Below are 16,982 nucleotides of genomic sequence, written 5' to 3' on the forward strand. Positions count from 1 at the left end.
TTTTGCACTTGTATTTCCTTGAAAATTTTGTTTAGAGCATTAAACGGTTAAAACAACTCTATAAATTTCAATTCCGAACCAGGAGTCCATAAACTGAGTAGTATATGCCATTTTGAACAAAAATGTTCTAAAGGAAAAACTAAGTTGGAAGAATAAGACTTTCTGGCACCTGTTTATCGTCCTGGGTGTTGTCCCGTTTATCGTCTGGTAACACTACCATGAATGGCATGCGGTACTGGCATTGCAGTAGCAAATAGGCGGACGGACGTGTCATATAATTTTGCACATATATATGTATATATTTCTGGCGTTATAGAAGTTAACTTTCTATCTTTACTATTTTCAATCAATCTCTCGCAAGCAACATGCAAATCACAATTCTCCATACGATATACAAGAGTTTCGGCAGTTCAGTACTGCTGGGAACTCAACGATTTATCAGAGTTCTCATTATCGCTACCTATATCCAGAAAGTATTCCTTCTCTAGATTTTTGCCTGAAGGAAAATGTACAATGAGCGCTTGTTAAGTGAACAACCGGTGCAGATTTATGACAAATAATTGCGGTGGATTAAATCAATTTATTTGTACAAATCCGCTGATTTCGGCAGAAAGTATTTGAAATTGAGCACTATGGAAACGTAACATTTTGTTTAAAAAAATAATTAAGATTCGCCATAAATCTCTGTAAATTGTTTGCTAACGTTTGTTGTTGCTGGGACATCTCATTATATTTCTTTAAACGCAGCAATCATGGGACACTAGCGAATGTAATCAGTCCTGATAAGCGAAACTTGGCCGGAAATGTCTCCTGTTTAATCGTTTAACTGTCACTTTTGTCAGCAAAAAAGCAAACATAATTTGTTAGCGCTGGTTCATCTGCTCTTTATAGGATCTAGAAACTGATTTGTGGTTACAAGAACTAAGATTGAAGCCCTTGAGAGCACTAGTACTGCAGCAGCCATGAGACTTTTATGGAGTTTACGCGGTTTACTCGCAATTGCTTCTCTTGCAGGTAAGTATATCTACTGTTCGTTTATCAGTAGGAGAATTTTTTTTGTATCCGATTTGAGAGTTTCAGTGAATTAAATCAACTGAATTTTGCAAGGTTAACAGGAAAACTGACAAGACTGCTGGAAGATTCTGTTTCTTAGCTATTACATCAATGGTCACACCTTTGTATTTGCACTTCAGTGTCATTTATCGCCCTCACCCCACCGCAAGTTAAAACCCGAAAAGAGATACAAAAATCCTTGCAGTCCTCTGCGTCGATATTAGTACTGTTTCTCTTGTTTGCCTTATTGAAGACTGCAATATTCCTCATGCAATTTCCTATTTTGGTATCAAAATTATCTCGGCTACTCCACATTCTCAACATGACAAGAAATGTTCCCGTAAGGACTAAAACATATTTTCAAGAATCAAAATATTATAAGTGGTTTCACCACATTTTAATCTAAAATGCTCCAACTCTATGGGTTTTTGGTTACAAAAGAAACTTTAAAATTTTAAACCATGGAAAGTTATTATAGTAAGATATTTGAAATCCAGTGATTTAATTCTCATCGTTAGACATAGACCCTCATCCCTTTTTTGCATCCTTCGTCCGATTTTTCTCCTTAAAGCCAGGAGTGCTGGCGAATTCAGAAGTTTTAGTTAAAAGAAGATAAGCAGAAAACAAAAATGTCTCTCCTGTATACTTGCGATAAATTTTGTTCGCTTACTTTCAAGAAGTTGAGATTATTACGAGTTATCATATCGCGGACAACGTTTAGGCTTTGAATGCCGTTGGTTAAAATTAAGTTTAAAGTGTCAAGCGGCCAACACCTTTTTCCTCTTTTCATAAATTTTCTCTTTCGTTCTCGAATGGTAACCAAAGTTAAAATTAAATAAGTCATTTATTATTAGAGACAAAAAGCTAGAAAAGTTCAAACCTCTATGCACAGCGCAATAATATAGTGTGAAATGATTGCTGAACTCATAGACCGCACAGCGGTCAACGTATTTTTTTTTCCCATGTTTTCCTAGGCTCAAGACGGAAACGCAAGGTTTCACTTGAAAGAAATAGCACAAGATTTTACTTATTATTTTCTTTGCGTTATGGGCAAAAATGAACCATACCTTAATTCTATTCAAATTATGGAGTAAAATTTATGACAATCATCCGTTTTTCTTCTTAGTAAACGAGGGACAACATAGCCGAAAGTAGGCTCAGCTTACAGCTAAATAAATTTCGTGGTATAAAGCTCGGTATGCACGTCAAATATTGATTATTTCTGTAGGGAAACTGATGACCCAATTGCACGAAATAATTCAATGTATTGTTCAAGTGAAATCAGTACCATTCAAGCTCCTTTGAATAGGGTGTTTTCACTCACGTGGCCAGCTTCTATGCAAATGTATTGGAACAAAAGAAAGCGTTTGCATAAGAAAAGAGTTCAACACCCACAGAATTGGTTTGGGACACCAACATGGGGGCCGTTTCATTTGGGACACCAATATGGCCGCCGTGACGTCATGTGAAAACACTCTATAAAAAGAATGTCAAATTTAAAACTCATTGTTTTTTTCAAACGATTTCCGGTCAAAATGACCAAACAACCACTCTTCAAAGTTTGTTACCTATGTTTTTTCGAAATGACCACAGTTTTTGTTCCAGTTAAATGGAAAATTTTCAAATTAACACTTCCTAGGCGCTCTTCTAGTTTTGATCGAGAGTTTTTCGTACTTGTCAGCTTATGTAAATAAGTTCTGTAAACTACATTTAATATCCAATTTAAAAGCTACTGAGCTTTGTTCCCTTCGAACAGGGGCACCCAACGAGAATATAGTTCAAAACCACTTAAACATAACATTGTTAAACGTATTTTAGTATTTAAACGATAGATATAGGCATATTTTTATCCCCTAAAAATTTTTCATCTGTTCGGATTTCTTAGCTGAAAGTCTAGTGATCCGAAAAATATAGGGATCAAACCTTATCCTTTTGAAAATTCCAGCCAGAAAAAAGACTCCCGAAAGTTCTAGGTGACCTTTTTAGGGTAAAAATCCGTTAAAAATAGGCAATTAGACCATTTTTTAGATGTTCGAAAATCCTAGGAGAAGCAGGCAAGCAAGAAATTTTGCAACAACTGTTCCGAAAATTCTAGATCTCAAATCGTCTTCCGAACAGCCTGTTTCCGAAAATTGTCGTTGGGTGCCGTTGTTCGAAGTCCCTAATCAGGGTGAACTGAAACAGTCGGGAACTTAATTATTAGAGAAAAACAAATGGGAAATTTCCACCGAAATCCAATTTTTTCCTTATCACCCGTCTCCTCTTTCTCTCATCCTCGGAGACCCAGGGGCAGATAGTGGGGGCGAGGGAAAGTCTAAACGGGCGGAAAAATATCGCACGAAGAAAAGTAAAGAACGACAAGAAGAGCCCTGGGGACAATGTCTTACCAGACCAGTTCCAAACGGTCGCCGCCGTTCTGGCTTCTGATTGGTGCCAGAAAATGTTTGTGTTTTTCTGCCCAATCAGAAGGTAGAACGGCGGCGACCGTTTAGAACTGGTCTGGTAAGACATTGTCCCCAGGGGCTCTTCTCGCCGTTCTTTACTTTTCTTCGTGCGATATTTTTCCGCCTGTTTAGGCTTTCCCTCTCCCCCACTATCTGCCCCTGGGTCTCCGAGGATGTCTTTCTCCCAAACCCTTGTTTATCGCAATAACTCACCGAATCTTGTACACTAACATTTAATACCGAGGAGGACGTTAAGACAAGAGGCTTATTTTACACCCGGGCTAGAAATTCGATAAGAGGTTCGCCTTAAAGGAGCTGTGTCACGAAATTCGGCCAAATTAGGCAACTACAAAATGCCTGTTAAATTAAGAGAAACATAAAAATAACCGCTTAAAACTTTAAAGGAAGGTTAAAATAACCCAACAGATACAACAGATGCCAGGGGTGAGCAAAACTGAAGAAGATTGAAACGGATTGAAGTTAGGGTTTTTGAAAACTGTTCAGCCTAACAGTTTGCAACTTCAAAAATAATGCTCAGAAGACATATTTGTTTGTCTCGAATCTCTGACTTTGAGGGCGAGTAATTGGCAAAATAAGACAAAATGAACAGGATTGCCGTGACACAGCCCCTTTAATTTGACCTTTATTCTATAGGATCCCTTTTGATAGGGGCACCTGTAGACACACATATTACCGTAGATTTTATTAGCTTTTTTTATTTATTCACACCTTAGAAAATACTTGCAAATGTGCGGCCTACTTATTGGGGTTGTAATCCATTTTTGTCAACAGCGTTCAGCAAGGCAACCGTCGAAATACGTAAGTTGATTAATAATAGACAGTAACAATTGAATTTACGAAAAATATAATTTTTTTAACGTTTTAAGAAAGTGCACTTTGTTTTGTTGTTATCTGCTTGCGAGTTGGTATTAAAGTAAAAATCAATTCTCATTCAATTCGATTCGATTTCTTTAGGGGTAGAGTAAAAAAATATGGAATTCTTTGGGGGTGAAGCCTTAATTTTCACGAAATTCTACAGGGGTAAACCCATATTCTTCGGGGGTATGACCCAATTCTTCAGGGGTAAACCCATATTTTATGGAAGTCTTCGGGGATGAATGCAATTTTAGCCAATCTTCAGGGGTAAGAAGAAAAGGTAAGTCCTCAACCCGGGGGGTATGGATATTAAATGCAATATCCCATTTTCAGTTGTACCCCCCTTACTAACATTTATCGAGTTACTGTATAGTTATGTTTTCACATTTTTTGGTAAAATTCTCTTACACTCATGTCTAGCCGAATTTTTGAAAACATTTTCCGCCAAATAGACCTCTTCCGTCAAGTAGTACTCTTGTTCAACTTAAACTGTATTGTTATCAAGATTAAGTTATCTTGTAATTACAGTTCTATGAATTTTATCTCAAATTCAATATGATGCTGTAATCTTACGTAAAAAGTGGTGGTGTAAATAAACAAATGATAAACAAATCCTCCCTACTCTTTTCTTTTCTTCATTTCTTTTGCCTTCGCTTTTTTAGAGTGTGATTTTCGGCAAGCTGATCGAGTGCAAAAATACCTGCCTTTTGGCCTTTTTTCATTCAAATGGCTGCAAATTTTGTTAGATTCGTTTTCAAAAAATCGGCTAGATGCTCATTTGATGAAATGATTACAATCAGGTGCAAGCATTTTGCAAGACGCACGGGCAGCAAGACACTTTCAGCGTTAAGGGCCAGTCGTGTCTACAGGGCACCGAAAGTGAATCTTGTATTCAAGAGAGAACCCAAAATTTAAAAAAAAAAACCTAATTAATTTGGTAGGATACTAAAAAAGGAATAGCACCTTTTACATCTAAATGCGTGAAAAAAAAAAATCAGCAGCAGTTTTCCTTTACCCGGACGGAGGCAACAAAATCTTACACAACAACATTGTAACAGGTGAACTCGGGGACCAGCTAATTACGATTCAGTTTGATAATTGCCTATAATCAAAATCGTTATTTCAGTCTATCGATGTTCTTTTTACGGGAGCGTACTTTGCTTTATTTATTGTAAGTTATTTATTTATTTATTTATTTCAATTTTATTGTTTTTTTGTTTTTACTTATTTTTTCAGCGTACAGAATTCGCTTGATCACTGCAAATGACGATATTGGAGGGGGTCGTATTGAGGTCTACCATAATGGTCAATGGGGAACAATCTGTGACAAAAGCTGGTCCGAGCAGGCTGCAAAAGTGGCTTGTAGGGAGCTCGGCTTCAAAACTGCGCTGTATCCAGCCAAACGAGCCTTCTTTGGTGAAGGATCTGGACCGGTAATGACGAAACATGATCCCGCGGCGTATAAATAACATCATTATTCATTCAAAATATTTTTCTGTCTGGGTCAAATCCTCTAACTAATTCTTTTTAACCAGATAACGTTGACCAAATTTGGAAACTGTTTGCGATATCCGATGAAATGACGTCAATACTATAGGATAAAAGCGAGAAAAAGGGAAGGTAGTCGAGATGAAATCCTGGGGTCGGGAAGAGATTGCGTTAATTGTTTTGTTCCGTAGCTGAACTACTGCCTAAAACATAGCAATAAACATACAATACTGATACAACTCGACGGATGACATCTGCTATTGCAAGAATGGCTGCTAAAACGTCTCTTTACATCGTGAATTCAGTTTTCTTTCTATCTGTTTTTGTAATTATATTTTATTTAATTGTTTCATGTTGTATAGCATCACATTTCACGTTATACCTTATTGTTGAATTTGTGTTGTCTAAATATAACCATACCCGTGGTCATTTGTTAGGCCCTGAGGTAAAAAGGCGGCAGTTGTATCAAGTTCCTTTAAGGAAAATAAGCCATTCTTTTTTCGCTGATTCATAAATCTTTAATCATAGCTGACTGGATCCCTCATATGGATCCGGTGTTTGTTTCGCTGTTCCTTGCTTACCATGCTAGTAGAATGCGCCTTTTATACCCCAAACGGGGCCAAGGCAGGGTACCTAACCTTAAACAAGGTGCCTGGGCTTCCATCCTCCCATTCAGGGCCCATTTTCTAAACTCTGTTCGATTTTGTATGTTTTTTTTTTTTTTGCAGATTTTCCTATCCAATGTTAAGTGCACTGGAGATGAGCACTCACTTCTTGAATGCGAAAATGATGGCTTTGGTGTGACTGGAGACTGCACTCACAAGAATGACGCTGGAGTTAGATGTCTTAAGGAAGGTAAGTCACTTTACCAGAAATAAATATACTAGTTACTTAGTGCTTCCCATTCTGCCAAAATTTCCAGACATTTAAGTCAAAACATAAAGATCCGAACTACCTTTCAGTTATGTTAAACTCGGAGATGGACAAACTGTCAATCTGGTTTAATTTTTAAAGCAAACAAGCCTTCTCTAAATCTTAATAAGACTAGATTTATGGTCTTTAAACTAAGACAAAAGCGTTCAATTTGTAACATTCAAATAAGTGTAGATAATCAAAATATTGTTAAAGTAAAGGAGTCAAATTTTCTAGGAGTAATTCGGAAATATCACACGTTGCAAATAAAGTTGCGAAGTCAATCGGTATAATAGTTCTAGATGCAGCTTCTTTCTTCCTAAAACCTCTCTACGTATGCTCTACTGTTCCTTAATTTATCCTTATTTTTACTACTGCAATATAGTTTGGGCTTCGACCTATAAAACCAATCTCCGCCGCCTTGTTATCCTGCAAAAACGCTGGATTAGAATTATTAATAAATCACATTTCAATGCTCATACAGACCCTCGGTATACTAAAATTTAATGATATCCATTTGCTTCAACTGGGCCAGTTTATGTATTCTTGCAAAAATTCATTCTTACCTACAAGGTTTAATGACCATTTCTCAAATTCTCTCAAAGCAATCGATGCCACTCTTACAACACAAGAAATTCCCAGGCCTACCGTCTATCGTATTGCCGTACAAACACTAAGAAGTTCTCGCCCTTTTTTCAAGGGCCTAAGTTTTTTAATTCACTTGACAACGAGGTCATCAACTCTCATTCCCTTTCCTCTTTTTTAAAAAAACTGAAGATTAAATTATTGAGTAAATATGAAAACAGTGCATATATATTTCCATCTTCGACTTTTCGCCATCTTTTCTTTAATTGATGTTAAACAGCTCTAACCCGTAGTTCGAGGAGGTCTAACCTCATAAGCTCCTATAGTTTCTGTTAGGTCTCCTCGCTACTTCTTTTTCTCTCTCTTTTCGTTTATTTTTTGTAACTATTGTGTGGCAAATAAAATAACATAACATAACATAAATAGAACTCTTCTGGCTTAGGTAGAAGTTTCCCGGAAAAAGTTGTCCACCTCCAGTGGTGTTCTTCTTTGACCTGTGGTCCCAACGCCGTATTCTTGCAATCTATTTCAAACGATCTTTTGTCTAGTACGTCTTTACTGAGGACTTTGTGACTTTGACTCTGTGAGGAATCCGCAATATTTTTGTATTGGACTCGTATAGAAAACGGAAACAGAAATGTTTTGGTTTGTTCGCGGCGTCTCCAGAGATTTTGTATCGGGAATCTAACGTGAATTTCGTGTCTGAATATAATGAAACGGTTCTCTGATTTACCGATGTGCTTAAACGCCAGCGATGTCGAATTCTCTGAATCATCGGAAAATCTACCAGAGTAAACCTACCTTCGCAAATCCGCGTTTCATCTTTCAACTTGCTTAGTTCCACTGGTCTCTGACCATGTAACTGAAGAGGCAAACTGATCTGGTGGTTGTTAAGGATCTTTTCATGATATCTGCCGACGTCACTTTTCAACTTGTTTTATATATGGAAAATTGCGCGCTTTGCAACATGCGATGTTATAGTTAACTGCCACCTTGCTTTGCTTATTCCTTAGTTTGTTCTTTTTGCGCTGAATCTATTTACATTTTAATAGTTCTTTCTCATGAAAAATACAGTGCCTAGAACTATGGTTGTAAAATGACCAAACATTTTCCGCCGCATAATCATAACCAACGAGTACTATTGTGTTGTTCGCATATTATTTGAGAACCTATTATACTAGTTGTGTTTCCTTCTTAGACTCCCCTGAACTGGAGTACTTGGGCTGCTGGATAGACAATCCTAACAAGAGAATTTTGTCGGATTTGTACTCGAACCGCAGAGGAGATATTAATTGGTACAACATCGGCGAAACAGTTTTGAACTGCGCACTGGATGCTGCGAACTCTTCGAAAGACTATAATCTATTTGCTGTGCAATACTTTGGCGAGTGTTGGTCCGAGGAAGGAAATCCGGATTACAAGATGACGAGGGGATCACCCGAAGGTTGCAAGTTGGGTATGCTATCTTTAAAATTCTCTCTTAACAATAAAAAAGCGCGAGCAGTTCATTGTTCTGAGGTATTTTGTAGGTTATTTTAGGTTTATTTCGTGTTTGTGCTTGACGTTTCACTCGTGACTAGAGTCTTGTTATGATCAGTTTATAGATCAAGGTTAATCCGTATATGCGTTAACAGGTTTTTGAGTGTTATTACCTTTTTAATGGGTTTGTCGTCCGAAGTGTCATCAAGGTTTGATTGTCAGTTTTTAAGTGGGTACGTTTCGGAACCATTACTGACCTTGATCGTTACCTACATCAGAGTTCCTGTTTTGGTTTAAGGTAGAGTCTCGTGGGTTTAGCTGTAACGCTTTCATTGGTTTCCTTATGGGTTTGTCTATTCCACTTTGGTTATCAACAGGAAATTCGTTTAAGTCACTCGGAAAAGCGTTTGTAACTCTCATGGTCAGGCAAGCCTAAACGTACCAACGTTTTTCTTATATAAGTTGCCAGTGTTTAGCACAAGTAGAGGAGAGAGAGTAGTTGAGTTTAGTTTCATATGAGCTGCTGTAAAGATTAAAGAACAACAAGATGTAAACTCAGATACCTGGTACCTCTACGCTCATCATCAAAATCCACAGGGAACGTTTTGGCTTTCACACACCAGAAGCAAGATAGGTTTCGAAGACTGCAAATATCTTTCAACGCACAATAAACAGCACCACGGGAAAGTACTTTCTGGTAATCTCTTATTTGATTGTCAAGCTTCAGGACCCTTAAGAATTGTAGTAACACATTCTAACGCTATTTTTCTTTTTTATAACTTGTCTACTTCCCCCTTCGATTCTAAACATTTCTCATTTCGATATACACCCTATCAATTTACTTGGCTCAATTCACTCTCATTTCACTCTCTTTCAGAAATTAAGCGTTAGTTGAAAAAAAAGTAAAAAATCTAATTATATGTTAAAAGGCCCCTTAACCTTGGGGACTTAAGTACAGAATTACTTTAGGGTTTTTTGAAGTTGTTCAGAATTCTCGAAGTTCCTGTTTTACGAGTCGATTTTCTATTTCTGCTGAGTATTTCTAGAGCAATAAGGTTGCTATATTGACACACCAGGAGCCGAGTAATCGGCTCCTGGAAACACCCAATCGCGGTTTTCTTTTCTTTTCTTCTCTTATTTTATCGTAAGAAATGTTCTAGAAACCCCTCTCTGCTGACCCAGAGCCTTTCTAATGAATACTTTCTTGGACAGGTGTTGGAGACAAGTCCCACAATGCTGTTTATGGATTCAAACCTTATTTTGATCTGGGCTGCTGGAACGACAAACCAGGGAATGGTCGAACAATGGTTCTTCTCAAGAGTCTTCGCAAACATATCGACTGGTATGATTTGGGAAAAACAGGTAAGTAGGACAACGGTTATAAAAGCCGGCCAAAAATACAAAGACGAAAACGATGGTGTCCATTTTCTGTTTGGAGCTCTCTGACAAAATAACTTGACGGCACCTGTTATTCAGGCTACACAATCTTTGGTCTTTGTTTCGCAAAAAGTGATCAGATAAAACACATAAGAAAGTAAGTAATCTTTCGGGTTTCGTAACCATTGTACGTTATTAACCATGCCATAAACAATATCTTTGTACTTTCATTGTCGGCTTTAAGTCCCAATAGTGACTAACGTCAATATTCTCCTAACAATATCCATACAATGTCAAGAGATTAGGTTATAAGAATTAATAAAATGATCACCTAGAGGAAAATGCCTTGATCTTTTATCAAATTCTCTCAACTCATTCACGAAGGAAATGTATGGAGATCAGTTTGGAGAATTTGTACGTGGATATTGGGGCTTAAAGGGTTAATGAGGGATTGAATGGGTAGAGAAGAGTTTCGTGCGTAGGAAGAAAATAAATAGAATTTTTTAAGAATTGTTTATTTCTTCTTTTTTATTATTTATTTTTAATCTTGCAGTGAGTGCTTGTTACAACTTAGCAAAGCAGGCAGGAAAGAAATACTTTGCGGTTCAGTTTTATGGCGAGTGTTGGGTGTCCGATGATGACTTGAAGTATAAGAAATATAGCCAGGCTACAAATTGTTACCAAGGAGTCGGCGCTAGCTGGTCCAATTATGTTTACAAGATACGAGCGTAAAGTAAGAATGGCGCATTAGAATATATTTATATAGATATTTGCGCCCTATAAGTTTTGCCGAAATTATATTAAATTAACTTAAGAAATAATTTCATGTAAAATATGAGAAATTGTGCAGGATTGTACCGTTTTGTGGACTGGCTGTTAAGATGGACCGACACTGTACAGTCAATTCTCCTTAAGATGAATAATACTGTTAAAATCCGTTTTAACTTTACACTTTCCAGTTTGTCTGTTACAGTGAGAGAAATGAACAAAAGGGGACACTAAATATGTATGCGTTCGCAGGCTATCCACAATTGGTCTCTGCCTTTCTTTTGCATAATTACCGCTGGCCTGTTATATACGTGTTAGGCGCGAAGTCATAGAGCTAGCCAGCGTAGCAAGCGTTTCCGTGCGGTTTAGGAACAAAGAACGAAGAACAAGAGTCAAAGACGGCGCGAAAAATGGCGCAAGTAAAAGAGCGGGCAGGGGGAGGGGAAGAAAGGAAGTTTCCTTCCTTCCCCTCCTCCTCCCCCCTCTTTCATTTTTTGGCATTCGTTTCATTTCTCGCGCGGCCAAAGCCGAGGATCCCGTTCCTCGACCTCGGTCTTTCGTTTCTCCCAAATCAAACAGAAACGCTTGCTACGCAGGCTATCATAGAGCGGGAAACTGAGGAGGAACTGAGAGGGAGACCCCCTCGCTCGCTGTTTTTCCTTCTTACATCTCTTTGAGCCGTCCCCAAAGTCTAAACGCCTGAAACAGGTTAATTTACTGCTTGTAAACAGAACACTGTGTTTGTTTGTTTGCTTGTTTTAGAGTTATTACTTATGCAAAAAACCTTGAAGTGATAAATGTAGTAATTTAATATAGTAACACGTAATATATTTTTTTGTCTTTTTCTCTCCTTTCAGTTTAAGATGTTCATCCAGTTTCCTGCTAGAGGCTCTCATATTCCAGCAATCCACTTTATTTACCCCGGCAAAGTATTTTGATTTCTTGAACTTAGTAATTGGCAGTTTAACAGACGTTTACTGCACGTAGACAAGCGATCTCGATAAGGGATGCTCATATAATGTAATTTGTATCATTAGAGACATCTGAAATATCTCAATGGATAAGTTATTGACGACAAATAAAGCAATTGAACTGAAAATTGAACTTGTTTAGTCCTTGAGTTGCGGATTTCACCACCGGGGGGAACTCAAAAAAGTTTTATACGGGGATCTTCCACCCCGCGGTCCAACCCCTTACTCTTTTATTTATCATTTTTGACAAAAAAGTTACCCCTTTCCTATACCTTCTATTGACAAATGAAACCACTTTCACATACCTAGTTTACAACTTTGCATCCACTTTAACCGCTGTAAAAGCACTGTCCTTAGGTCATGTAGAATTGTCCACACGGCTAATTTGAAAACCAATTTTGAATATTGAAGTTACTACCGTATATAAATAACGTTCGTTCGTTCGTTCGTTCGTTCGTTCGTTCGCTCGCTCGCTCGCTCGCTCGTTCGTTCGTTCGTTCGTTCGTTCGTTCGTTCGTTCGTTCGTTCGTTCGCTCGCTCGCTCGCTCGTTCGTTCGTTCGTTCATTCATTCATTCATTCACAATATGTTGTCGGTCATGTCGCGATAATTCTTATCCCCAGTTTCCACGGTCTCCACTAGGAATGCGGCCTGGGACCCACGATGACTTCCTGGGTAAATGTTTGCTGGCTGTATGTGCCGCTGGCCTCTCAGACCCCTACCCCATTATAGTCTATTCTGTGACCAATTATAAACCCATCTTAGTCACTTTTGGGTAAATATGTAATTTTCGCGATCCCAAGTGGTCACTTTCTATTTTCACGAACTGACCCATTTTTTACACTAAATGAAGACTAGAACACTTTACCTTTCCTAACAGTTAATATGAAGAAATGTCCGTACCCCGAAAAATACGAAAATGTGCGACCCAATTCTAGTAACTCTGTTGAAAATGCTAACCCATTATAGTCAATCCAGTCGTGACAATGCGACCCCATCCGGCGGCACATTCCCATTAATAAAGGATTAAATTAGCTGCAAAAACCGTTGACGAAGATCTTGCTAGTTGTAAACGTTGGATCTCTAGAAAAAAGATCAAATCAGCCAAAATATAAAGAACCAAGAACAAGAGGTCCAAAGACTACTGTAAAGCTGAGCCTCTTTTAAGGAAGTAGCGTCATCCCTGGGTTCCACGGATAACCAGGCAAGACATTTTTTCTCGACCATCTCATGGCCGGGAGGCTAACGGTTAGGCTGAACCCCCCAGCCTCCCCTCCCAGCCCAACGGCCACCTTATCTGTGGTCCTTGTACTACTTCACTATCGTTCTGCCTGTCGTGGTCTGCCTTTGCAGTCCCTCTGCGGGGGAGGCTATGATATGACTGGATGTCTAAGAAAAAGTTATAAAAAATTGGTAGTCTTTACACTAGAGCCTAAATAGGCTAAGAAATATTTCAAGACAAGTAAATTTTAAATTCTTCAAGTAAAAGAAAGCTTCACACACAACCTATCTTTTTTACTTCAGGTTTACTTAAGCCTAGTTTCCCACGAAACATAATTAAGATAATAATAACAATCTTTTAATAGGATGCTCCATCACAAGAGTGGTTTACATAGAGGTCCTAATTACGAGATGTATATTATATAATACAATTAAAATATAAAAAGGTTAAGCTAAAATCGATATATATGAAAAAAAAAAAAAAAAAAAAAAAAAAAAAAAAAAAATTCAAGCTAAAATCCAGTTACAGAAATAATCAAAACATACACACTACAAGTACTCAATTATAAAAAGCAGAAAAAAGACACTTCTTAAAAATTGGAAAACTTGCTGAGTTTCTTACAGTTCTCTCTAATTCATTAAAGTCTTTGAAACAGTGGTACCGCGAACGTTGTTTTCCCCAATTATATTTAATTTTGGGGAGCTTGATAGTATCGTTATTGCGCGTATTGTAGGAATGTATATCACTCTTTCTTACAATGTCCAAAGAATGATTAAGTTGGCCATTAATACACTTGTATGCATATATACATCGATGACATTTCCTACGTTCTTCAAGATTCAGCCATCTCAAGACAATCAATGCATCGGTGGATGAGGAGTGAGGTGATCTATCTAATATCAACTTAGCTGCTTTGTTTTGGAGAATTTGCAATTCCTTCATAAGTGAGACATTGTCCTTGTCACCCCAGACTAAATCAGCATAATCAAAAATAGGTAGCACTAAGCTATTATAAAAAAGTAACCGGGCATCATAAGGTAAATAATACTTAATCCTACGTAGAAGACCAAGGTTTTTATTAACCTTACATGAAATATACTCAATATGGTCGGACCATGTGAAAGTTGAAGACAACATAACTCCCAAATATTTAAAACTACTTACAGAATTTATATCAGTGTCAAAAATAGATAACGTGAAAGAGGAAATACCAACAAGTTTCCTATTACTGCCTATAATCATGGATTTCGTCTTAGTAAGATTTAAAGTTAACTTATTTCCATGTAACCACTGGGCAACTTTCAAGAGATCATCATTTAGTGCCTCTTCTAACAGGTGTGGCTCTTTAGCAAAGTAGTACAGGACCGTGTCATCAGCATACAAAGTCACTTCGCAATTCTTTATAACCAGCGGAAGGTCATTAATATAAACCAAGAAGAGAAGCGGTCCTAGAATGCTCCCCTGTGGTACCCCAAAGGTCATCGGGAGAGGGTCAGACACAGCATCGCTACAGGCAGTCCGCTGTTTACGATGATTCAGGTAAGACTTGAACCACTGTAGAGTGCTGGGCGAGACATTGATAGCCGACAATTTAGATAGCAAGATCGTATGGTCAACGGTATCGAATGCCTTGGTCAGATCTAGGAACACTGCACCGCACAGTTCTCCACTCTCCATATGCAATAGGACCTCATCTGCAAAACTGGTGAGAGCCGATGTTGTAGACAGTTTGGGACGGAAGCCAAATTGTTTGCTTGAAAGGAGATTATTTGAATTCAGAAAGTCATAGAATTGGGAATGGACGACTTTTTCCAGAATTTTACTCATTGTTGGCAGAATAGAAATTGGGCGATAATTTGACGCATCTCTCCTATCTCCAGTTTTGAAAAGTGCAGCCACTTTCGAGCATTTCCATATTTCAGGAAAATTGCCAGTGCGAATAGAGAGATTCAGTAACTTGGTGATCGAGGGACAAATAGCACGCGCGCCATACTTTAAAAGTCTCGCACTGATGTTGTCCAAGCCAATAGCTTTATTTGTCTTTAGAGAAAGCAGATGCTTGAGTACTGTTTTCTCATCAACTTCGTCAAGCGAGAAAGACTGTAGCATCGTGGCCGATCTGACTGGGAACATAGCAGCAGCTGATATTTTATTTGCAAGACTTCTGCCAATGGATGAGAAATAACAGTTGAGCACGGATGCAATAGAGGCTGGGGTGGTGTGTTCAACACCATCAACTACGATACATTGTGGGCTCGAGGATTTAGTCTTGCGCGAAGACACCTCATTCACCGCCTTCCAGATCTTTCCTGAATCCCCTTTAGCCTCTAAAATCAAGTCACAATAATACTTGGATTTTGCTGCCTTGACTTCACGATTGACCCTATTTCTTAACTTTCTATAGCGAGCCCAGTGAAAAGCAGAATTGGTTTTCACGGCTTTACGATGGTGAAAATCACGATCCTTCATCACCTCACTGATTGTATCATTCAACCACGGGAGCGGAACACCTCGTATTCTTCGCCTTTTCACGGGCGCATGCAGGTCAGCTATTTCAGAAAACAAGTGATTCCAAATAAACACGGCGTCGTCGATGTCTTCCTCGTTTTCAATGATGTGCCATGGGACGTTATTCAAGTCCGCTAGGAAGGTGTTCGCATCAAAGTTTTTATAAGAGCGGTATTCAATTGTCTTCGGTGGAGCCTTAATTACACCTGCTTTTAAAACACAATAGACGAGGTAGTGATCACTCAGCGAAACAGGAACAACACCGGAGTCATTGATGCGGTGATCATTGTTCACTAAAATCACGTCAAGCAAGGATTGACAGGTTTCCGTCACTCGGGTGGCCTCAGTAATGAGTTGCGTAAGATCGTGTGAAGTTGCAAATTTTTTAAGCTCTTGTTTTTCTTTCTTTCTTGAAAATGGCAGCATATTTGCATTTAGGTCGCCAAGAAGCACGAAATCACATTTTTCCAGGTTAACTTTCGTCATAGATATCTCCAAGTTTGAAATAAAGTTCGCAAAGTCAAAACCGGGGGCTCTATATGCACAACAAATCAATACTGGGCGACATTTAGTGCGCGATAGCTCAATCCATAGACATTCATTTGCGGCTGAGTAAAGATCATTCCTAACACGAAACGGCAAGCCTTCCTTTACATAGATTGCTACTCCACCAAAACCTTCTTTGGCTCCAGACCTATCCAGGCGAATGCAATTATATCCTGGAATAATAACATGAGAGTCGTCATAGCAGTCATCCAGCCAAGTCTCACTGAGTGTAAGAATATCGATCGTTCTGTTATCCAAACCCTCCAGGCGCAGCGAGTCTGATTTGTTCCTCAAGCTTCGAATATTTAGATGAGCAAGCCTCAATCCTCGTGAACTCCTAACATCCTCCAAACTCCTATATCCAGGGTTGAGTTCAACATCTCCGGCAAGCGCTATTAGAGCCAAGGCTAGAGAGCCATGAAGTATAAGCTTGCACGTAATAAAGCCTTTCTGGAAAGCTCCGACTGCTTGGTGTTTTGCTGGACGCCGTGCCAGAGAGTGAAAAGATTGAATTTTAATCCTGCAAGCTTCTTGGGAAGCAAAATATAGGTTGCTACTATTGCTTAGTGGCTTCGTTGATGATTTGTTTTGTTTTATGCCATTCAAGATAAGAAACAGGCAGAGCAGGAGGCCAAAATTAACGGACAACGTGGTAACGCGTCCAGCCATCTTGGTATTTGTTGTTGCAAAAAATGCAAAGATTGATTGACATGCTTCGCCTTTTTCAAAGCTTAGAAACCGCAAGTTCGCTGAG

General features: G+C 38.6%; 2 protein-coding genes across 2 annotated transcripts; one reads left to right on the forward strand and one right to left on the reverse strand.

Annotated features, from left to right (window-relative positions):
• Positions 1 to 885: 885 nt before the first annotated feature.
• LOC140950031 (uncharacterized) lies at positions 886 to 12,081 on the forward strand. Its single transcript, XM_073399189.1, has 8 exons — positions 886 to 1,014; positions 4,290 to 4,316; positions 5,610 to 5,806; positions 6,590 to 6,716; positions 8,557 to 8,814; positions 10,050 to 10,199; positions 10,768 to 10,947; positions 11,840 to 12,081. The coding sequence occupies exons 1-7, from the start codon at positions 963 to 965 to the stop codon at positions 10,944 to 10,946; spliced, it is 990 nt and encodes a 329-aa protein (XP_073255290.1). The 5' UTR covers positions 886 to 962; the 3' UTR covers position 10,947; positions 11,840 to 12,081.
• A 1,182-nt stretch (positions 12,082 to 13,263) lies between these two features.
• On the reverse strand, positions 13,264 to 16,897 carry LOC140950826 (uncharacterized). Its single transcript, XM_073400048.1, has 3 exons — positions 15,168 to 16,897; positions 14,645 to 14,927; positions 13,264 to 13,341 (listed from the first exon to the last, which is right to left on the reverse strand). Exons 1-3 carry the CDS (start codon positions 16,895 to 16,897, stop codon positions 13,264 to 13,266), a joined length of 2,091 nt encoding a protein of 696 aa, XP_073256149.1.
• Positions 16,898 to 16,982: the final 85 nt, after the last annotated feature.

This window comes from Porites lutea, chromosome 10, assembly GCF_958299795.1.
Source record: "Porites lutea chromosome 10, jaPorLute2.1, whole genome shotgun sequence".
NCBI classification, from domain to species: Eukaryota; Metazoa; Cnidaria; class Anthozoa; order Scleractinia; family Poritidae; genus Porites; species Porites lutea.

Bases quoted from the DNA above. Each gene is read 5' to 3' on its own strand.
- LOC140950031 (XM_073399189.1), top strand. From the start codon at position 963: ATGAGACTTTTATGGAGTTTACGCGGTTTACTCGCAATTGCTTCTCTT. The intron at 8,815-10,049 runs GTATGCTATCTT...TTTCTTGGACAG, and splicing joins ACCCGAAGGTTGCAAGTTGG to GTGTTGGAGACAAGTCCCAC. The intron at 10,200-10,767 runs GTAAGTAGGACA...TTAATCTTGCAG, and splicing joins GTATGATTTGGGAAAAACAG to TGAGTGCTTGTTACAACTTA.
- LOC140950826 (XM_073400048.1), bottom strand. From the start codon at position 16,897: ATGGCTGGACGCGTTACCACGTTGTCCGTTAATTTTGGCCTCCTGCTC. The intron at 14,928-15,167 runs GTATGGCGCGCG...TCTCCTTTCAAG, and splicing joins ATCAGTGCGAGACTTTTAAA to CAAACAATTTGGCTTCCGTC. The intron at 13,342-14,644 runs GTACCACAGGGG...ACTTTTTCTTAG, and splicing joins CTCTCCCGATGACCTTTGGG to ACATCCAGTCATATCATAGC.